General features: G+C 43.8%; 1 protein-coding gene across 1 annotated transcript in view; it reads right to left on the bottom strand.

The window, feature by feature from the left end:
* Positions 1-23,618, bottom strand: part of TRPC3 (transient receptor potential cation channel subfamily C member 3) — a 69,104-nt gene extending 45,486 nt beyond the window's left edge. Inside the window, exons 1-2 of the mRNA XM_063309722.1 lie at positions 23,326-23,618; positions 289-1,060 (exon numbers count right to left, since the gene is read on the bottom strand). Of these exons, the coding sequence (XP_063165792.1) occupies positions 289-1,060; positions 23,326-23,585 (1,032 nt within the window). The 5' untranslated portion in view covers positions 23,586-23,618. The remainder of the gene's footprint in view (positions 1-288; positions 1,061-23,325) is intronic.
* Positions 23,619-23,941: the final 323 nt, after the last annotated feature.

The raw sequence follows: 23,941 nt of genomic DNA, 5'->3' as shown, positions 1-23,941 counted from the left end.
TTCCCTGCACGTACCCCAAGGACATTCTTAGAAAAGGAAAATGATTGTGGGCTTCAGTCCATTGTTCAGTAGGAAGCAATCATGCCAGTTTGACTTTTAATAAATGGAGAGGTGTTTGACTCGCTAAGGCCAGCATAGCTGTCATTTTATATGAGTGTCTCCAAAATTCCAAATGCACCCATTGATCCAAAAGAGGGTAAGGGCCTTTGAGATAAAATGCAGAAAAATAACGTTAAACCAGAACACTCTAAAGCAAGAAAAGAGAGGGTATGGAAAAATCGGGCTTACCTTGAATTCTTTTTCAATATTAGCCAGTTTGGCAAGCTCATTGCTAAGTTCTAGAGCAGTGAGGACTGGATCTTCACTAGATAGGGACAGATAGGCTGGACTGGCCAACCCTTTGTATGCATTTATCCTTGATCTAGAATGACTAAAAGAATCAATCTTCTGTTTCTCAGTGCAATCATTGCACTTACAGAAATAATCATGGGGCCTCTCTATCCTCGCCCCTTTCATTAGCAGCATGTGAACCACCTCATACTTCTGACAGTGAGCAGCTAAAATGATGGGTGTGATGTCTGGGGAGAAGCGGGTGCCATCTTCGTCATAAGAATAGAAGTCATCATCTTGGAGTTCCTGCTCGCAGGGGCTCAGAGTCAGCCGTTTGCTAGCTGCAAACCCAGGATGATTCAAGATTGCTTCCACAATCCGGATATATCCTTTGCTGATTGCAAGCAACAGTGCATCTCCAATCCGTGCCAGGTTCTCCTTCTTTAACAAAAGTTCTGTCACTTCCAGATGTTCATTCCCTACAGCGAGCTGCAAGGCATTTTGGCCCATATAGTCAACACAGTTCACATTTAATGTTTTTGACTCTTCCAACATTTTGCGCACCACAGGAATGTTCCCATATTCTGCTGCATCCAGAAAACGCTCTTCCTCAGCTGTGAGGCTTGTCCCCCTCTCGTTAAACATAAAAGCTGGACCTCTGATGGCTTGCCGTCTTCCCTTTTCTCTCATCATAGTCATTCGTCTCAAAGAAGGACTTTCATCGATAAGCCTACTAAGCAAAAATAGTCATTATAGGAATTTTTCATGGCAGCATCTCTATAAAATCTAAACCACCTTCCCCCAATCCAGCTCCTTTTCCCAATTATCTACTGGTCACACTTTTTATTGACAGCTTTTGGTTACCTCTAAATAACATTCCATTAACAAGATTGTAATGGTAGGGTAGTAAAATTACCTTAAGACCCTGTTGTAAACAAAAGATCCACCAGAAATAAGTGTCCAAAAGATCTATTTAGAAGGACAAGTACATAGCATACATATGATGTTTGTATGTGTAATTATATATGTATATATCACTTTCTCCCTTAACATATTATATTTTCTCAATCGCTGTGTGGTAATGTGCTTCAACTGGATATTTCAGGAAACTGGCAGCCTTATATCCACCATGGTGGTCATAATTATTTTTTTTCTTTAACTTTTTTATACTTTTATTGTATTGAAAAATTCTTATAAAATATTTTTTAAAAGCTGCATTCATTCAACACCAGTTCATTTTTTATCTCTCTTGTTTTACAACACACATTTCTTAAGTATCATATTCCCACAATTTTATCTGTTCTGATCATTGTTTGTTCCTCAGAACATATCACATACAATCCACTACCTTTCTACCAGAATTTGCACGTTGTTAATTTTTTTCTGCTTTCCTTTAGTAAGCATGCTATCAAAGTCAGCTAAATTGTTCGAATTTTTCACTACTTATGTAAAAGTTGCATATTCATATTCATTAATAAATGCTCCATTTACATTACCTCATATAGACCCAGAGATTTGACTTCCACTGATCATAGCCCATCACAGCTTTAGTCAACAGAGACTTTCACATAATACTTTTTAGTCAGATAGATTAGGCTGTAGACTGGGTTACCAGCATTAGTTATACTGGTGTCACATGCACCATTCCCTGCTAATGGTAAAGACGATCACTTTTGTACATTTTAGGTAGCAGTACAACCAAAGCCCAGTTTTACCCTAACCATTAGGCAGGATATCTAGTCTAGAGCTTCCCTTGCAAGCCGACCTATTTTTGTCCATATCATGCCAACTAGGAAATAAATGAGAACTCAAGATACTATTTCTAGAGAAAATGCACTATAACAAATATGAACCCTAATTCCAAGTCAACCAACTTAATTTGACACTTTTATATTCATGAAATATTGTTGCAGTGACGACTGCACCAATATGCTGCCCTAAAACCTGTTACAATGAGCATCATCCTGCCAAGTTATGCATAATTTCATTTAACTTTCCAACTGAAATTTAAAAAAAAACTTTAAAAATTGTATCTGTCTGAGGCCTTTCTATCCTTCTGAAGTGAAAACATGAAAATATAATTCAAAAACTGTCATACATCGTCAAACAAAATTAACAGATTACAAAGCAGGACATTCAATTTTCATACTGCTGCAATCAAAAGATTCTCAACAATATACAAGTCACTTCAGCCTAAAGCACTCATGCAGATAACATTTAAAATGTCTAGGTTAAAAATAAGCAGTAAGAACAAAGAACATCCCTACAAATTAAATTAACTATAGCAAAATTCCAAATAATCAAAAAACAGCTTCTTCTTAATTAAACTAACTACAAGACTTCTGGAAGAAATCCAGCTTCACCATCTTCCAGAAAGTCAGGGAAAGTTCCACTTCAGGGGGCAAGCTGCTACATAGTAGAGGTTGAAGAAACATCTCTGCCTAGTCTCAGTCTTTTTTGCATTACAGAAGTGATGGTCCACCAGCAATTTCTCTTGGGATGGCCATACATAAAAACTTAAAATATTTTGTCATGAGAATCATGAACAGAACGTTTCACAGCAAAATTATTCCCATTTACCCCAATTTAAAATGTAGTAGAATCATCACAAAATGCACAAAAAAATGTGATAGAAGTTACGCCAGCCTGTTTCAAGTGTGGAAAAGCTTTTCATCAGAGGGAATCATTTAATTTACTGACAGATAACACTACATGATGCTTGCTCCCTGAGTAGTAAATCTGTTGGGTATTCCTTCTTTACTTGTGGATTGTTTTTTTTTTTTTTTAATTCAGACCTAGTTCTAAACTGACCACAGTAAACTCTTCCTTTTAATGATTTCCAGTTGAAAGAGACCTACATACAAATCACACATGTATAACCTTTACTGAAAGTTTTCTTTAAATAAAATTAACTTATGGAAACAGGAACTGTAAGTCTGTTGGATATAAATAGCAATTATCTAGCATCAATCCTTTTTTTATGATGGTGTGAAATTTTATATATCAAGCCAGGAGTGCTTCCACTCTGCAGTCATGTATCTTTCTGCATGGTTCCTCAAACAAGTGTTATTGCACATTAAAAACATCTGAAAAATTTATTCTGCCTTGGGAAGCCCTGAAAAATAGAAAGGGTCTGCGGTAGCAACTAGGAAGGGCTCATATTTTAGCACCTTCTGAGGTAACACTTCTGCTTGAGTTTTCTTTTGTTCTGACACATTGTAGCATGTTCACCCACATTTATTTTATTTTCCTGGAAACTGGCAAAAACTGTACCTCTCTAATTTGGCAGTTTCCCAGTGCATTTTGGCAGTATAACATCAAGGGGATCTGGGGCCAAAAAATAAAAGAAAGAGATAAGAACTACAGCAGCCATATGCAGGCCATGGGCTGCTCATCCCAGATGCACATTTTTTCTATTTATATCCTCCAGTTTATTTCACTGCTTCCCTCATTCCAACAAATGTTGACTTGCTAGAGAAAAGTGCTTTTTTCATATTAAGGAATATGATCATAATATTCTACTTTTGATAAGGAAAACATACACACACCAATCTAACCCAAGGTACAAAATTACATGGCATAAAAGAAATATTGTACTAAGTTTATAAATGTTTACATGTATGGAGTTTTTTTTTTTAAGTACATGAGTATTTTAAATGTTAAAACTATATAATTTCGCTCTGTCTCAAAGACGACCTAATGGAATTTTATTATTTTACCATTGTCATGGTTACTGTTCCAATGTTCCTGGAAAACATGTAACTGGTTCCCATGCCATGGGGCTGACATGAGTTATTGTACGGGAGGGGGCTGCTCCTGTTCCTTGTACCAGGCTGCGATGCGAGGAGTAAAGAATGAGGAATGCATGTTTGGGTTATCTTGCCCTGTCAAGGACGTTTCCCGCAGACTGGCAGGAACCGTTAGGGGCATCTGTGGGCGTGGAATTGTGCTGACTTTAGGGGGACGGACTGGGAGTTGCTTGGGGTTTTATTGGGAGACATCCCGCGCTTTCACTATTCTCAGCTTTGCTTGTGATCCTGCATATTGTTCATTATTAAATCAGATATCCATGAAAGCCCTGTGAGAGTCTGTTGGTGATTTTGAATAGTTTGAGTGCAATACTGAAACCATTTATTACTGATAAATAGATGCCAAACACATTTAATAGAACAATAGTGCTACAATATTTAATTAAATGTATCTGCTCTCAATTGTTGCAATTAAACATTAGAGCAGGTTTCTGAAACTTGGTGCCCTCCAGATGTGTTGGATTTTAATTTCTATCATGAGAAATTATTGATTCTACAGGCTGATGCTGTAGTCCCACACTTCTGGTGGGCACTGGACTAGGATACTTCTTGTTGTTGTTTATTCGTTTAGTCGCTTCCGACTCTTCGTGACTTCATGGACCAGCCCACGCCAGAGCTTCCTGTCAGTCATCAACATGCCCAGCTCCCCCAGGGACGAGTCCGTCACCTCTAGAATATCATCCATCCATCTTGCCCTTGGTTGGCCCCTCTTCCTTTTGCCTTCCACTCTCCCTAGCATCAACATCTTCTCCAGGGTGTCCTGTCTTCTCATGATGTGGCCAAAGTATTTCAGTTTTGCCTTTAATACCATTCCCTCAAGTGAGCAGTCTGGCTTTATTTCCTGGAGGATGGACTGGTTTGATCTTCTTGCAGTCCAAGGCACTCAGAATTTTCCTCCAACACGACAGTTCAAAAGCATCGATCTTCCTTCTCTCAGCCTTCCTTATGGTCCAGCTCTCGCAGCCATATGTTACTACGGGGAACACCATTGCTTTAACTATGCGGGCCTTTGTTGTCAGTGTGATGTCTCTGCTCTTAACTATTTTATCGAGATTTGTCATTGCTCTTCTCCCAAGGATTAAGCGTCTTCTGATTTCCTGACTGCAGTCAGCATCTGCAGTAATCTTCGCACCTAGAAATACAAAGTCTTTCACTGCTTCTACATTTTCTCCATTTGCCAGTGTCAGGGTCAGCCTCACTCCGAATAAGACACGGACTCACTTAATAGGGATTAAGGATTTCCGGTTTATTGAAACGGTACTGACAGAGAGAAAAACGGGAATGGGGGTGCGGTGTTGAGGTGCCCTGTATATACCCTCTTGTGGGGTCCCGTGCTCCTCCACCCTTCATTGTCCCCATTCCCCTTGATGGGTTTCTTGATGGCTGTGGGGGCGTTTTCCCGGTTGCTGTCCTTGTCCTCTTGGTTCAGGTGTGTCCTCCAGGGCACCAGGTGCGGCTTATCGCTGCTTATCTGAAGTCCTTCTATTCAGCTGCATATGATTCCATGGGTGTGGGTGCTTTGGGTGCTTGATTCAAGCGCTGATTTAATTATCTCCTCTTTTTCTTAATGATCATGATCCACGTTGTGAGGCTCTTTGTGCCTTGCAACGGGGTCATGACATGCTGCCCCCTGAAGATGTCTTTAGGGTGCTGGTTTCTCTGGGTATGCCTCGTGGAAACGTCTAGTCAGTTGTTTTGCTAAGACGTGTTGTGCCTGGACCCACTCTGGGTGTGGGAAATGCTTCCATTTAACGAGGTATTGTAGAGTACCCCTTTGCCTTCTTGAGTCCAGTATCTCCTGTACCTCAAAATGCTGTTGTTTATCTATCATTTGGGGGGGGGTCTTCCGCATGCCATTTGGATGGACTTGTTGGTTTCAGCAAGGCACAGTGGAATACCAGATGGATCCGTCGTAGACTGTGTGGCAGTCCCAGTTTGAATGTCACCGGATTACTTCTGTGATTTGAAAGGTCCGATGAATTTCGGTGCCAGTTTCTTCGAGGGTTGTGAGGTTTTTATGAACTTAGTGGAGAGGTAGACCCTATCTCCCAATTTGTTGTTCGGTGCCTCCGCCCTGTGATTGTCCGCATATTTCTTGTACGTGGTTTGTGCGTCTGCTAGGGCCGTTTGGATGATTGGCCAGGTTGTTGCCAGTTGTGCCGCCCAGTCGTCTGGTGAGCAGGGTGGGGCATCAGGTTGAGGTAGTTCTGGTATTGGCACAAAGTCCCTTCCGTAGACCACCTTAAATGGGGTGTGGCCAGTGCACTGGTGCACTGCATTGTTGTAGGCTACTTCTGCAAAGGGTAGCAGGTCCACCCAGTTGTCCTGTTGGTAATTTATGAATGCCCTCAGGAACTGTTCCAGGGTTGAGTTTAGGATCTCCGTAGATCCGTCTGTGTGTGGATGCCATGCAGTGGACAGTGCCTGTTTGGTGCCAATGAGTTTTAAAAATTCCCTCCAAAATTTTGACGTGAACTGTGTGCCCCTATTGGTGACCAAACGACAGGGGGCGCCGTGGAGCCTGTATATGTGTGTCAGGAACAGGCGTGCCAGTTGTTGTGCGGTGGGGATGGTCGTGCAAGGGATAAAGTGTGCCTGTTTTGAAAAGTAGTCTTTTACCACCCAGATGACTGTTTTCCTTTGGCTGGGTGGGAGGTCTACAATAAAGTCCATGGAAATTTCTTCCCAGGGGCGAGAGGGGCTGGCTACTGGCTGCAGCAGCCCTTGAGGTTTCCCCCCCTTCCGTTTGGAGGTGGCACATGTGGGGCAGGTGGCTACGTAATCTTTAATGTCTTTTCTCAGGGTTGGCCACCAAAATTGCCCTCTCGTTAGATGTAGGGTTTTTACGAACCCAAAATGTCCCGCCGTTTTGTCATTGTGTGATCGGTTTAAAACTTCCCCCCGCAGTGACTCTGGTACGTACAAGACTTTCTCTTTCCAGGCTAGGCTGTCCTTGATAGATACAAGGTGTCGGTTGTTTTGTAACCATGTATCTGTTTGTAGTGCTTGTGTGAGTCTTTGTTGCCAGTTGGGTGAAATTGAACGGCGGCTCCGTTCATTTTCTTGCGTTCGTGCTGGCGTGCGCTGATTCCTCGTCTGGCTGCGCGTGACAGCTGGGCAGTCCAGTTGTTTGTTGGTCCATACCGTCCCCACGATGTCTGAGGCTTGTGTGTCATCCTGTGGCCGTCGGGAGAGGGCATCTGCCAGGAAGTTCTTCCTGCCCGGTATAAATTTCAGCATGAAATTGAACCGGCTGAAGAACTGTGCCCAGCGCACCTGCTTCGGGCTGAGGCGTTTAGGCGTGCTGAGAGCCTCCAGGTTCTTGTGGTCTGTCCAGACCTCGAAGGGGCAGGCTGCCCCTTCCAGCAGGTGCCTCCACGTTTCCAGAGCTGCTTTCACTGCAAACGCCTCCTTTTCCCATACGTGCCATCTCCGCTCCATTTCGGAGAATTTGTGGGAGAGGTACGCGCAGGGTTTCAGCTGGTTGTCAGAGTCCCTTTGGAGTAGGAGAGCTCCGATGGAGAAGTCGGAAGCGTCTACCTGCACCACGAAAGGCTTGGTGGGGTTGGGGTGTTGTAATACTGGCTCAGCTGTGAACAGGTTTTTTAGTCTCTCAAACGCCGTTTGGCAGTCAGCTGTCCAGTTTAGCACCGCCCCCGGGTTTCTCAATTTGCGAGTGTCCCCCAAGCGCTTGGTCTTTAGGAGGTTGGTCAGGGGCAGTACAATCTCTGCCAGCCCCGGGATGAACCCCTGGTAAAAATTCGTAAAACCGAGGAAACTTTGAAGTTGACTCCTCGTGCGTAGGCGCTCCCACGCCAGTATTGCTTGGACCTTGCTCGGGTCCATTTCGATCCCTTTTTCCAAAATTCTGTACCCTAAATAGTCAATTTGTTTGTGAAACTCGCACTTGGAGAGCTTGGCAAACAGCTCTGCCTTGCGAAGTTTCTTGAGCACTTCCCTTAAAAACCGTTTGTGCTCACGCTCTGTTTCAGTGTATATTAGCACATCATCGAGGTAAACCAGCACCCACTTAAAAAGGTGGTCACGCAGGACCTCGTTGATTAATTGCATAAATACACCCGGTGCCCCTGCCAGTCCAAAAGGTAGCACCTTGTATTGAAACGACCCCAATGGGCAGTTGAAGGCCATTTTCCACTCATCCCCCTCCCATATCCTTATGCGATAATAGGCTTCCCTTAGGTCTAGTTTAGAGAATACCTTGCCCTTTGCCAGGTGGGACAATATGTCCTTTATTAGGGGCAGTGGGCTTTTATTGGATACAGATGCTGCATTCAGGCCCCGGTAATCTGTGCAGAGCCGCAGTGACCCGTCCTTTTTCTCGCGAAAGAGGACCGGCGCTCCTACTGGGGAGTTTGCAGGCTCGATAAAACCCCTCGCCAAGTTCTTATCTATAAAGTCCCTTAACGCTGCCAGCTCCCTCGGGGTCATGGCGTATATTTTGGGTTTGGGTAGAGGCACCCCCGGGACCAGTTTGATGGAGCAGTCTGTTTTTCTGTGAGGGGGGAGTCTGTCCGCTTCCTTCTCTCAGAAGACGTCTGCAAAGTCCACGTAGTTTGGTGGCAGGCCGTCCGGCAACGTCGTCTCTCTGTGGTCCGAGGTCGTCGTTGCTCTTCCCATTGCTGCCCGTGGGACCCTGTCCCCTGTGGGTGCTTGGTAGCGCCCGTCAGCAAACTTGATCTCTCTGGTTTTCCAGTTGATGACTGGGTTTTGCTGCATGAGCCATGGGATCCCTAGTATCAGTAGGGGTTGCCCCACCGGTGCCACAATGAAAGCCAATTTTTCCTCGTGGCTGCCGAGCCGTAGCGCAGTTTCGCCGGTGTATTGGGTGACCGGGCCCCCTCCCGCTGTTGATCCATCCAGCTGAGTAAACACCAAATGGTGCTGAAGTGGATAGCAGCGGAGGTTAAGCACGGCTACCAGGTCTGGGTGCATTAAGCTTTTTGAGCAGCCAGAGTCAATCAGTGCCCAGACCTTTTCAGTCTTTTCCCCATGGGTGAGGGTGACACGGACATAGAGGGTGGGGCATTTTTCACTCACCCCTCTGTCGGTGCGCCTGTTGCACTTTTCCACCTGTCCTTTGGCGCCCATTAGGCCAGGTGGCTGGCGTTTCCCGTCGGCTCGTTGGGATTGCTTCCCTCCTCCTCTGAGCTGTAGGGGAACTGTCTGGCTCGTTCCCCCCCCCCCTCGCTGCTGGTCGCTTTCTTGGCGCTGGGTTTGGTGCAGCTGGTGCCCTCCACGTGTTCTCTCTGGGTGTCTGTTTGGGGCAGGCTGCTGCCTTATGGTCATCCTTGCCGCACGTGAAGCACTGCCCCTTTGTGAATTGCTGGTCCCGTTCCTCTTTCCATGGTTGGGATCTTGCCTTCCCCAGCCTTGCAGCTGTCCATGATGGTCTCACTGCCTCCACCTGCTGTGCTTCCCTCTGGGCTTGGCGGAACGTGTCGTGGGCGTCCTCTGCTTCCCCTGCCAGCCGGATCCACTCGGTCAGGGAGTTGGGGTTGTTGCGACAGAGTGCCCACCAGAGCACATTCAAGTTAAGTCCTTCTTTGAACTTCTCAATCAGGGTCGATTGAGACCAGACTTCCACTTTTCCGGCTAGGGCTGTCATGAGTAAGGATGGCGAGCAGGGGGCTCCCACCCAGACTGTCAAGCGCATGCGTAGCACTGAGGAACTGTTCAGCCATTCAAAGAGACACAGATCGGGACCACCTTAACCCTTGGGGTTTATATAGGTGGGTTTTTCCCATGCTTCCTCAGTTTGTTAGGATTCTTGTTAAGTACTACTAATAAATATTAGAGACCAAGTCATAGTCTCAGTGTGTTTCCTGGTAATCAGGACAAGGGCTTGGAACTCCATGGCATACTCTGCCACGGAGCGCTGTCCTTGCCGTAGCGTTTTCAGAGTCCTTTTTGCTCTTTCTTGCTCCAGGGGGTCCCTGAAGTGCAGTTCCAGTGCTCGAAGGAATTCTGTGCTGTCCTGCAGCGCCTGGGTGCCTGATTGGCACAATTGGACATACCAATCAGTGGCCTGTCCTTTTAGTTTTATGGCGAGGGCATTGACTTTGCCCCTTTCAGTCCTGAAACAGGGACCCCATTCTTCGAGGTAGTATCTCACATTTGTCAAGGAAAAGGAGAGTTTTGAGGGGTCCCCGTCAAACTTTATGCCAAAGTCCTTGGCTGCCATTCTGGCCTGGCTCCAGGTCACATCTGGGCCATGCAGCGTGCTGCGTGGGGGCTGGTGCGGGTCGAATCGGCTCCAAGCATCTGGCGGTGTCGGTGTCGTCTCTCGCTGGGTCTCCTCGCAAGTAGGTCATCTCATCGACAGGGTGGGAGGGTGGGATGTTGTCCATCTGGTGGCCTCTTGGAACTGGGCTCCGCCATAGCTGCCACCGTCCACTGGGTCGTTGCCCCGTCTCTCGTCCGGGTGCACCTCCAGTCATCGGGTGGGTTCCTGGGACCGGGCCCCGCCGTAGCCACCGCCGCCCGTGAGGTCATCCCGCCGTCTCTCGTCTGGGTGCGCCTCCATGATGCTGCCGCCGTGGGGTTCCTGCGCCGCCGTCAACTGCTGGAGCAGCAGCCGTATCGCTTGCACCCCCTCCTCCAGCGCGTCCAGCCTCGCTGCCGTTGGCTGACTCCTGCTGGTGCACTCGGCTCTCCACTTGCTCCCGCCTCCGGTCATCGTGGATGACGGTCCGTCCTTCGGTCCTGCCGGGGTCTCGGGCGAACCTAGAGAGGATCCCCCCATCTCGCGCACCGCGGCCCGCTGGCCACGGGATGCCTGGGTGTTCCCCCCCCCACTCCTCTTCCTCCGAGCTGGATCCCATACTTACCTGGGCGTTGCGCTGCCGGGACCTCAGGCACATCCCTCCAGAGGGGAGCGGAGTTTCTCCACCGGGTGCCGAGTGGTTGCGTTGCCATGCTCCGTGGTTCTCCATACCTAGCTGGGTCCCTCACAAGCTGGTTGGATTGGTGCTAGGTAAAATTTTTTTTCGTGGATTCCCGTTTTTATGTCAGGGTCAGCCTCGCTCCGAATAAGACACGGACTCACTTAATAGGGATTAAGGATTTCCGGTTTATTGAAACGGTACTGACAGAGAGAAAAACGGGAATGGGGGTGTGGTGTTGAGGTGCCCTGTATATACCCTCTTGCAGGGTCCCGTGCTCCTCCACCCTTCATTGTCCCCATTCCCCTTGATGGGTTTCTTGATGGCTGTGGGGGCGTTTTCCCGGTTGCTGTCCTTGTCCTCTTGGTTCAGGTGTGTCCTCCAGGGCACCAGGTGCGGCTTATCGCTGCTTATCTGAAGTCCTTCTATTCAGCTGCATATGATTCCATGGGTGTGGGTGCTTTAGGTGCTTGATTCAAGTGCTGATTTAATTATCTCCTTCCTCTTTTTCTTAATGATCATGATCCACGTTGTGAGGCTCTTTGTGCCTTGCAACGGGGTCATGACAGCCAGTTATCAATCAAGCTGGTTGCCATAATCTTGGTTTTTTTGAGGTTTAGCTGCAAGCCAGCTTTTGCACTTTCTTCTTTCACCTTCATCATAAGGCTCCTCAGTTCCTCTTCGCTTTCAGCCATCAAAGTGGTATCATCTGCATATCTGAGATTGTTAATGTTTCTTCCAGCGATTTTAACTCCAGCCTTGGATTCCTCAAGCCCAGCATGTCGCATGATGTGTTCTGCGTACAAGTTGAATAGGTAGGGTGAGAGTATACAGCCCTGCCGTACTCCTTTCCCAATCTTAAACCAGTCCGTTGTTCCGTGGTCTGTTCTTACTGTTGCTACTTGGTCGTTCTACAGATTCTTCAGGAGGCAGACAAGATGACTTGGTATCCCCATACCACTAAGAACTTGCCACAATTTGTTATGGCCCACACAGTCAAAGGCTTTAGAATAGTCAATAAAACAGAAAGAGATGTTTTTCTGAAACTCCCTGGCTTTTTCCATTATCCAGCGGATATTGGCAATTTGGTCCCTAGTTCCTCTGCCTTTTCTAAACCCAGCTTGTATATCTGGCAATTCTCGCTCCATGAACTGCTGAAGTCTATGTTGCAGGATCTTGAGCATTACCTTACTGGCATGTGAGATGAGTGCCACTGTTCGATAGTTTGAACATTCTTTAGTGTTTCCCTTTTTTGGTATGGGGATATAAGTTGATTTTTTCCAATCTGATGGCCATTCTTGTGTTTTCCAAATTTGCTGGCATATAGCATGCATTACCTTGACGGCATCATCTTGCAAGATTTTGAACAGTTCAGCTGGGATGCCGTCGTCTCCTGCTGCCTTGTTATTAGCAATGCTTCTTAAGGCCCATTCAACCTCACTCTTCAGGATGTCTGGCTCTAGCTCACTGACCACACCGTCAAAGCTATCCCCGATATTGTTATCCTTCCTATACAGGTCTTCCGTATATTCTTGCCACCTTTTCTTGATCTCTTCTTCTTCTGTTAGGTCCTTGCCATCTTTGTTTTTGATCATGCCCATTTTTGCCTGGAATTTACCTCCAATGTTTCTAATTTTCTGGAAGATGTCTCTTGTCCTTCCTATTCTATTGTCTTCTTCCACTTCCGCACATTGCTTGTTTAAAAATAATTCCTTATCGCTTCTGGCTAACCTCTGGAATTTTGCATTTAAATGGGCATATCTCCCCCTATCACTGTTGCCTTTTGCTTTCCTCCTTTCTTGGGCTACTTCTAGTGTCTCAGCAGACAGCCATTTTGCCTTCTTGGTTTTCTCTTTCTTTGGGATGTATTTTGTTGCTGCCTCTTGAACAATGTTGCGAACTTCTGTCCATAGTTCTTCTGGGACCTTATCTACTAAGTCCAGTCCCTTAAATCTATTCTTCACCTCCACTGCATATTCCTTAGGAATATTAGTGAGCTCATATCTAGTTGATCTGTGGGTCTTCCTAATCTCTTTAGTCTGATCCTAAATTGTGCAATAAGAAGTTCGTGATCGGAACTACAGTCAGCCCCAGGTCTTGTTTTTACCGACTGTATAGATGTCTGCCACCTTTGGCTGCAAAGGATGTAGTCAGTCTGATTTCGGTGTTGTCCATCTGGGAAGTCCATGTATAAAGCCGTCTCTTAGGTTGCTGGAAGAGGGTGTTTGTTATTGTATCCGAGCACTGCTTTAGCCACTTTACTATTAATTATGATGGCTACTCCATTTCTTCTGTGGTCCTCTTGTCCACAGTAGTAGATCTGGTGGTCATTTGATGTGAAGTGGCCCATTCCAGTCCATTTCAGTTCACTGATGCCCAAAATGTCTATCTTTAATCTTGACATCTCACCAATAACCACATCCAATTTGCCCTGGCTCATAGATCTTACATTCCAGGTTCCAATGGTGTGTTGATCCTTAGAACATCGGATTCGCCGTTCACCACCAGCACCGTCGGCCGCTAGCCGTCCTTTCGGCTTTGAGCTAGCTGCGTCATCACGTCTGGGGCTAGTTGAACTCATCCTCTGTTCCTCCCCAGTAGCATTTTGACCATCTTCCGACCTAGGGGTCTCATCTTCCGATGGTATACTGACATATCTCTGGTTGTACTGATCCATTTAGTTTTCACAGCAAGAATACTGGGGTGGGTTGCCATTACCTTCCCCAGGGATCGCATTTAGTCTGACCTCTCTGTCATGACCTTCCTGTCTTGGGTTGCCCTTCACGGTTTAGCTCATGGCGTCATTGAGGTGCTCAAGCTCCAGCACCATGACAAGGTAACGATCCTTTGCTGAAGATACTTCTTCTACCACCCTTTAAAAAACCGCCTTGGATTAATATTATCTCATTGAATACAGCTGTGAGATATAACCCTTAATTTAAATAACCCTTAAACTTACAGTAAGACTCAACCATTGTGAATTATATGCAATTTGCCTCTGACTACCCATCAGTAGTAAACAAAGGCTGGAAAAAACTATTGTCCTCAAGGTCTTCCCACAGGCATCTTGTCATCCACTATTGGAAACATGATGTTGGATGAGACAGCGTTTGATATGAGTCAATGGGTTTATTCATTTTTTTATCATTATATCAGACTATCACATCAGTTTTTCCACCATATGAAATTTATGAGCAAGATAAAAAGGTAAATATGTGTCAGTTCTCCATCTGGTTCCTTCTCAAAGAAAACCTGGTAATTTTCAGTGAGACCAGACACTAAAAAGTGCAGCAAATCCTCCAAAGGCATTTATTGATGTTAAATACATGCTTTGATAATGTAAAGAAATGTAATTCTGGAAATTAGTTAAAGGTCTCATCATATTAGGATATTAATCATTTATAAGGAGCCGTCAACACTGAGCCTGGCTTGGCTAAAAAGTAGACTAGGAGCCTTTTAAATAAATTAACAATATTAACATAATGCTGGCAATGGAAATCTTACTGGGATTTGAGCCAGCTTTAGGATTTCCTACAGTGGAAGGTACAAGATGGATTGTAGAATTCTTTTTACTGGGAAATCACTTCCTATGCAATGCCAGTCATTTATAACCCAACGTTGCCATGATCGCTCTTCTATGCTTGTACGAATATCACCATAAACACAATCACCAGGATTTTAATCACCATTTAATTGCTACTGCTTTTAGTATTACCTTTTGCCATACTAGCTTCATTAGCATGTAGTACATGTTTCTAAGCACATGAGCTGCAACCTAAGAGGCTTTCCAAACTGCAGCCATCGATTTCTCAAGCTTTAAGAATACAATGTTAAATGAATTTGGAACAGTTCCAAGTTCTTGTTATTTTTTTCAGATGTGTGCTGAAATTCAGAGCATCATAATTATGGGCATTTTTATATATTTGAAAATCTAGGATTGGCAGAAAAAGCCCTCCAGTTCACCAAGAACTCCAACTGCTGAGCTCACCTTTGGAACCTGCTGCACTGTCAGTTAACATTGATAGAAAAAAAAAACTTGCTAGTGTCATCTCTCTTCTCCAACCCTTGACTGGGGTTTCTTTACATTTGCCTTGTAACTTGCAAAGCAAAAATCCTTCTGAGAGGGCAAGAGGAGATGTTGAGAGAAGACTAATGGTAAAAAATTCAGATGAAAAACCCTGGATGTAATAGCTTCATTATGATATAGCAACACATTCAAAAGCCTTTTAAAGCTGAGGTGGGGAGAGAGGAAAATGAGACTGAAAAAAGCAAAGTTATAAACAACTCATGACAAACACCAAGATACGGGAATTTTCAGGAACAAGTCTAAGCTTCTGCAAAAGAGGGGAGAGAAAATTGACTGTAAATGCTGTTTAATACAAAGATGAAAATCTGAAGCTATGTAGAGGTGCAGAGAGGCAAGAGGTATGGCAAGAAATCCCTTCCAAGAAAAGCCTATCATCCCATGAGCTGCAGAAGTGTGGCAGAATTTCCTGATGTAATAATAATGCCAGAAATGATGAAATCTCAAATGAAAAAACTGTTTTTCATCATTTGGGAAAATGCTGAGGAAGAAGAATGCAATGATCATGAAAAGGTTTCTAAGTTGTGAGAACTGCCAGTAGGGAGGGACATTTTGCTTTGGATGGAAAGAGATGAACAGAATGCCTCTAAAATGCAGTTCAGGAAGAAATAACTTGCTCTGTAAGGAACCATTCACAGAGTAATGCAAAATAGTAAAGATAACATAAATCTACTGTATATTTGACTCTAATTTATAAAAGGATTTGGGGTACATAATTTTATAACAGTACACATCAGACTATGAAACAAACAACTAATGCATGTTCACCTAGAATCCCATAATCTCTAACTTCTCACTAGATCAGCACATCCTATTAGATTGGTTGAGAAGCAAACTAGGATACTATCACATCTGTTGTTATAGCAGAACTTATCAGTATGAGACAGAGTGCAGGAAATGCATTCCAGTAAACAGCCTTCAACAAACTGAAGTACAAAATATAAGCCTGAAATTAGTACTTGGATGGGAAATCATCAGGATTAAAGACCAGACTATACCTCTGGGAGAGGAGGAGGAAGAGAGGAGGAGGAGGACAATGTCCAATTATTTTTGTACTGTTGCCACAAAAACTACACAGACATGTCACTAGGAGTTCAGCTGTATTTGAAGGAAACTTTAGTCCTCCTTTACATATAAATCATATTAAAGCAGTGTTTCTCAACCTTGGCAACTTTAAGATGTGTGGACTTCAATTCCAGAATTCCCCAGCCAGCCATGGGGAATTCTATAAAACATAGAATTCAAACACACACACACACAGAAACTATAATCATTCGCTTTCCTAATTCTTTTTAAAACTCTCATGATGGATGATACTGCAGTACATATCATGGGTCAGAACATTTAAAGCAATTTATATGCCAATTGCACTAGGTTTTAAATAATTGCTTTTCTCTTAGAATACTATAGAGAGTTAGATAAGAGTAGCTTGTCTATGATCTCATAGCTGATCAAGATTTTAATCTGCAACTTCCAATTGACAGTTGTACTTTGGGCTGCTACACTATCCTAAGTAAAGGTAAAGGTTTCCCTTGACGTAAAGTCCAGTCGTGTCCGACTCTAGGGGGCGGTGCTCATCTCCGTTTCTAAGCCTTGGAGCCGGCGTTGTCCGTAAGGACCCATCCGTGGTCATGTGGCCAGCATGTCAACACGGAACGCCGTTACCTTCCCGCCGAAGAGGTACCTATTGATCTACTCACATTTGCATGTTTTCGAACTGCTAGGTGAGCAGGAGCTGGGACTAGCAACGGGAGCTCACCCCACTGCGCGGTTTCGAACCACCGATCTTCCGATCAGCAGCTCAGCGGTTTAACCCGCAGCGCCACCGCGTCCCTCTACACTATCCTAGATCACTACAATAATGCTTAATTCTTAAATTGGCTGCGCATTCCTTTTTTTGACCCTCTGTCATAGAAGAAATGGTTATAATATAGTACCTCTTAACATCAGAAACACAGTGTTACAGAAAAGTCAAGCATCAATATAGATATGCAAGATCTCAAAAGAACAACTGACCTAGTTGATCTGACTTATTTGATTCCTGTAGCTGGGGAGCTGAGTGCAGTGCGGATCCCACAGCGCTTCAGAGGCTAGAATCCAGCACACAATTTCAGTATATCTTAGAAGTAATTGCTTTGCATAACTGCAATCACTTTGGCAAATGACAAAGAGTGTCTGTTAGCTCACACTGTGGTCTATAAAGCATAGAACCTCTCTACAGAGACAAATTATATAGAATCTACTTTGCACTAAAGCAATCCATTATCTCGAGAGGTAAGTGTTGCAAATATGAATAGCAACAGCTATCTGGCTGTCTTGCTGCACAAAGTTCTTTAAAATTAAAATGTTAAATCTCCTCCTTTTATTTTCTGTGCCTGTAATGTAGAAACTACCCATGTCACATATACACTGTTGATAGGCAGTTCTATCCATTATTATGGTGTCTACCATACTTTATAAATTATCAAATAGTACACTGAACAGTAAAATATCCAAATATCTAGTTATTTCTGAAGAATGTATAGCAAAATGTGAAAGGAAGCGATGAAGCCATTAAAAAAACTAATTTCAAAGAATTTGTTTTCTTGAACTTATAGTGTCAGAGGAAACATTAAAGTCTATCTCCAAGATTCTATTCCATTATAACCCCATAGAAAGAATGTATTATTTCAGAAATAGGGGAAAAAATAAAGTTCTAGCATACAGTCATCTGAATCATAATCCCTCCCCCACCCACCTAATGCCTGAGTGAATAAGCCATTGTAGGGAAGAAACATGGACAAACAAGGACTGGAATTAGAAAGCAAATGATATAAGTTGGAATTTCCAATTTGCTTCTATAAACTTAATAAATTACAAAATGCAAAGGCCAAATAAAGCTTTCAGTTTATTGTAGCATGTAGATGTCGATGGTACTAAGAAATGCATATTGTGGCCTTAATTTTCCTCTACAGCTATTCCTTTTCTTTAAGATGATAGTTATGAGCTGCAGCAGAAGAGCTAAGCCCATAGGCAAAAGGTTGGCAACCTCAAGAACTTTTTCCCAGAAGTCCTCTGGGCCTAGCTTCTCTTCCAGCCTTCATGTAGTGGTTTAGTAGTTACTGCTGCTACTACTATCTTCAGGAGAGCATGTCACTTGGTATTCTACTACTGACCTTGCTGTATGAAAGAGAAGGTACTCAAAGCCTGTGAGCCTTCCTGGCAGCAAGGAAGAAAAATGACAAAAAGGAAATAAATTCTCTCTTCCTGGACCTGTTGTACTGAGGCATATGTAGAGAGTAAGGAAGATGCCCTTGATGGAAATATGCAAGAACTTTTATCAAGGCAAAAGGATCTGAAACATTTTTAAAATCCAAAATAATGTAACATTCGGAAGTGGCTCAGGCAGACACTTCCCTAATTTACTGGAGGAGGAGGAGGAGGAGGAGGAAGTGGAGGAGGGGAGCACAATCAGATTTGCAAGGTTTTGATACAATATCAAATCTCAGTAAAAGTAGTTTTAGCCTTCCTGTGGAGTTGATTTCTCCGGTCAGCTCCTCCTTCCTTTCCTCCTTTGTGAGCAGACAGGCCAATCTCACAATTGACAAACACAATCAGGTTTTATTAAAAAGAAATAAATGTAAACATTTCTTTTTTGCTATAAGGACTCACACGTAAAACATTCAATGGCAAGGGAGATAAAAATATAGAGCTAATCAAAATATAGGCCACATCTAAAACAAGCCACCAATAGAAAAATTTACAGGATATTGTATGGTTCTAAAAAGACCTTAAGACGTTATTGATCTCTTCTAAAACAGAAACGGCTTGGATATAGAAAGGTGCCAATTTACATGAAGCATACAAGGACTGAACCTATACAGACAGTAATCACCAGAGGCAATAAATTAGACTTAAAAAACAACACTCAAATTAATGGTAATGTCTCAATTGTTCTGGATTCACCTCCATATAAAGGCCCCATTCTCTTCTCAGCCTCCATTCGCAACTTGTGCCTATGCTTTAAAAGGACAAACTATTTTTCCCTCAAGCAGAAAGAGGCTGGGTAATCTGACTCTGCACATGATGCAGTGTGTGCAACTGGCCCTCATGCAGGCATAGATTCCTTGTCTAATGTGGAAGACTGGACTGAAATCAGACACATCAGACTTTCAGTGAATGTGGGTGAGAGCCTGGTCATATATATACAAAGTAAATGCATGACCACTGAATAGTATGCACAAAAATGAATGTACCTATCACAGATCTAAAAGTGCCAACTCATAATTCACTTGTACATTAGAATTTTCAAAAAATAGTAGAAGATGCAGCGAGTGGAGGGTAAGACCAGCCCTATCATTAGGAGGAACGATACAGCTATGCTCTTTAGCAGATGCTGGGGATCAACCACTGAGTATTCTCTATCTTGGAAAATGGAGCTACGTGTCACGTAACTTAAACATAATTTGCCAATTCTTTCCAGCTCAAGTGGAAGATTCTATCCCATTGCCAAATACTGAAATAATTAAACTGCTAATACCATTGGCTTTTGTAGATGGAGTAGAGGGTCTGTAGAATTAGCCAAAATTGACTAGCCCCTGGGCAATCATTCTCCTACTTCAGGGAAAGCAAGTAACTGAAACTGACAAAAACAGGGAAAGACACTAATAGGCTACAAAAGCCCTGTTCAACATCTCTCATTATTTAATGGATGCTGGAGTGAGGAAGAAGGGGGCTGCTAAAACTGACATTTCAATGTAGTATTAAATGGAACAAACACACCCCCTCATCTTCCCCAAACAGAAATAGCAAAATCTTGTTGGAACCTGGGCAGGAGTTTGTGTCAAAAGTGGCAAGGCAAAATATGAAAGGAACTCAAGAAACAAAGTGCTAACAGAGAAGACAAATGCTGTGTGAGAGAAATTACTGTGATGAAGGCTGACTACTGACCAGAGAGGAGGGTAATGCCCTCACCTCCAACACTCTCAAGACAGGCCTCCAATTCCACCTTCAACAGGCAGCTACCTTACCTCCATAATAAATGGTAAAGCATTACATATTTTACCAACCTTGCATCTTTACTGAGATTGTGTCTGCTTCACAGAAAAAATAATACTTCAGAAAGGGTACACTATGACAACTTAAGGCTGTTTCATTCATAGGCTGTGGCTGAGATGAATACTGTGTGATCAAAAGGGAAGACTAGTGTCATTGATACCACAGTAAAACTGAAGTAGTGGCAAGGTTTTGTACTATTCCTTAACTTGGCAAAATCAATACAAAGATTACCACTTAAAAAAAATTATACTGTATACTGTAGTTAAAATCTTTCTAATTAAAATCTACACTCATGGGTACAGCATCTCTCTGTCTTTCATTGTAATGCTGATTAATTTCTCTTGCCATGTAAAAATACAAAGCAAGTTTGAAGGAAAGGTAAGTTATTTTGTAACTGGAAACATAGCAAAATGATTACACCAACTCCAAAAGCTCAAACTGACACAGGAACTGGAGCTTCTTTCTCAGCAGCTATTCTAGTGGTTTGAGAAAAACACCCCTGACTCATCTGTTCCTATTAAATAAATGTTCCCAATGTCTATTAAATGTATTCAGCAGAATATTAGAACATGCTAGACTGAATTAACATCTCACAATTCCATAAACTACACCAAACCTGGAGAAAAAGAGGAAAAAATCCTTCTCACTTGGACACTTTATATATTTCTTTATGATGATGATTTTATATTGATTTAAAGTGGTTATGAATATTAACTATTTTTAGCATAAAGGAAGATTTGAAAAACAAAACAATTGTAAACAGGTCAGCTACCAAATTCTGGTACCTTACAGAAACTCGCTCAAATGTTCTCAAGAATGAGTTGCTTTTAAAAAACATTTTTAAAATGGACAGGAAGGAGCATTGGGCTGCTTTGGGCAATCTTGTGCCCTCCAATGCTGCTAAGTGCAACTCCCAGAATTTTCAGTTGGGAATTTTGGGAGCTACAAATTTGGGAGCTACAATGTAGAAGTTCCCACGTTAGAGAAGAGTGGTTTTGGAAAATGCTGACCAAGGTGCTGGATTATGTTCCAATGCAACAAGCTAGCTAGTTTCAGAAATACTTCCCAACATTATTTAAATTTGGTCTTGTGTCTTCTGCTCAAGGTATGGAGACAAACTGAACAGAGAAAGTAGTTATCGCAAATGTATTCTAAGATATTTGGGAACTACCTATGGTTACTCAGCACCAGGACAAGCACTGTCCTTTTTCAATTATTGTGGAACTTCCCCTTATTATTTCTCATGCTTCAGTGAACCCCAGCTCAAATTAAGCCTGGCATCTGTGCTCATGTTGATCATTTCAGACCCCAATATATTTCCTTAGCTTCACTTTAACTGTGGCAGAACAGAAATTTATTTTCCATCCCACTATGAAGCCTCTTCTAATCTTCCATTTCAGCTCCAAAGAATTATCAGAAAAGATCTCATCAGTTTAGGCATCATTTTGCTCATGCAGTTCTTTAGATTCTCATTTTTCACTGTTCTGTCCTTGATATCTTTATGCTATTGGTGCTTCTAGGTAAGGATTTTAATGTGCAATCACCTTCTCTTATTTGTGGATTTTTACAATGAACCCAAATAACACTGTATTCCATTAACCTTTCTGTGCCCTCTTCCCACTTCTTCCATTTTTCTTTTTAAACCCAGAAAATCCACAAAGGTGAAAAAGTTTCACAATGTAATTTGACTGGCATATCCAGGAAACATTCTGTGACCAGTAACATTGTACCTTACAAGAAACTACATAAGATGACCCAATTACCAAAATGGTCCCTTCCAAGTCTATGATCCTAGTCTGAGATCTGTATCTCTTCCTTCCATGTTCCATTTCTCAGTCGTCTTTCCTAAAGATGTATCTTTTGATATTTCCTGATACAGTGATGGAATTCATGCACTATGTCAAGCTTAGTGTGGTTGCTTGGTTTGGGCTTAGTTGGTTATATAAAGCACATCATGTTTGTTTTATGGCTTAGTCTGATACCATCCAATTACAATTCATGGTTAAAAAAACCATGACTTTGTATGAAGTATGAAAAGAGTGTTCGAGTGATGTGACTTCTGAATCACACCACCTTTTATCCAGAATCCATAAAGGGACTGTACTGATCCTTCTGTAGATCTCTGCTTAGTCCACACTGACATTCAAAACCAATAGACTGGAATGGTGTGTGCTAAATCCAACTCCCTAGGCAAAAAACCCCACCTCTTTTTGATTGTAAACATTTATATGCCACAGTTTATATTTTAAAAATCTATAGTCCACTATTTCTAGCTGACTACTTTGTTAGTCACTACATGACTGAAACTGCCCCAGAAATATTCTGGGGATTTGTTGGTAACAGACCCACCTGTTCTTTTCTATTGTTATTGCCTTTTTTCCCTTCCTTGCAAGATATGGGACACCAGCATCAAGGCACTGGGGAGTCCAGTTCTAATTACTAGAACCTAAACTTGGAAACTTCTCTCAAAGTTTCTCTTCCACATATATTGGGGGGGGGGGAATAAATTATACTGTACGTATCTGTTATTTGTTAAGACCATGCCTTAAAAAACAGCCATCCTGCTGGAGAAAGGGAGACACATCTCAGCTGTAAAAAAAAATGGAAGGAAGCTTCATTTTGGAGCAATGGGGGATCCGAAGGAGGAACCTGAGCACTGTTAGAACAGACACACCTAGTCCAGCTGTGCAGGAAAGGTGGGAGTCAAACTTAGATGCCAGAAGTGAATCAGAAGGCTACAGAGAGGGGACGAAAATCCAAATAAGTGTAAGCAATACCCAGTTACTGAATTACATGAAGAACAACAAATCACGGTTTCGGAATTCCTGCGCACCATATACTCCCTACAACACAATTCCCAAGCATTTCTTCTCCCACCAACTGCACAAGGACCTTTCTTCCCTAGAAATGGCTAACATTATTCTTTCCCTGGCTTTAAAACCTGCTTTCGACCGACTAATCGCACCCTCTTTTAGCGAACGTCATTCGACGGCTGCCCACAACTCCTGAAAGCTGGCCACGACCGGTTCCCGAGGACAGAGGGCGACCCGTCTACCCAGTCGTCTGAGGCGAGGAAGGGGAACCCAAGGCCCACTACGGGATCGCTCTCCTTCCGAGGACAGGCGCTCTCCCACCCCGCAGCCCAGGCAGGCTTTAGGCTTACACATTGCCCACCACCGGCGAAGGCGGGTAGCAGCCGTACGTTTCCCGCTGGGTTTTCACTGCCTGGTGTTGGGAAGGCTCCAGCCCGCCATTGACCCCCCTCCACCCTCGACGTGCTCGGGGCTGCTGTGAGGGCGGCGGCAGGGGGGGCTCTTCCTCGGAAGTCCCTTCCTCCTCCTCCTCGTCGTCGTCGTCCTGCTGCTGCTGCTGGGTGAAGGTCACGCTTCCCCGCTCCTTAATTCTTCTGCCCGTGCCGGACATGCCGCGGCAGCGCTTTGGCTTCAGCTCGGTGGACACCGGCCGCCCCTCGGCTTAGCTGCTGGTAGCCTCTGAGGTGCAAAAGAGAAGCAGAAGGCGCTGCCGGCGAGGGGGCAGCCAGCCAGCCGCTAGGGAAGCTGCAAATGTTTCTCCGGGCCGCTTTCGACCCCAGGCGGCGCTGCTAATCCGAGACTCGGCAAGAGTCCGAACGAGGACCGAGGAAAACAAGGAACTCGAAAGGTGGAAACAAGGCTCTGCTGTTACCGCTGCGCCTTTGGTCCTTTGCACCGCCTCGTGCTGGGTCTAAACTGAGGGACGGAAGACGAAGGAGGGCGTTCGCCATCTGAGGATAGCAGTCC

This window comes from Candoia aspera, chromosome 8 (genome assembly GCF_035149785.1).
Source record: "Candoia aspera isolate rCanAsp1 chromosome 8, rCanAsp1.hap2, whole genome shotgun sequence".
Taxonomy (NCBI): domain Eukaryota; kingdom Metazoa; phylum Chordata; class Lepidosauria; order Squamata; family Boidae; genus Candoia; species Candoia aspera.
The sequence above is the reverse complement of the archived record's forward strand: the minus strand, read 5'-3'. Positions and strand labels throughout refer to the sequence as shown.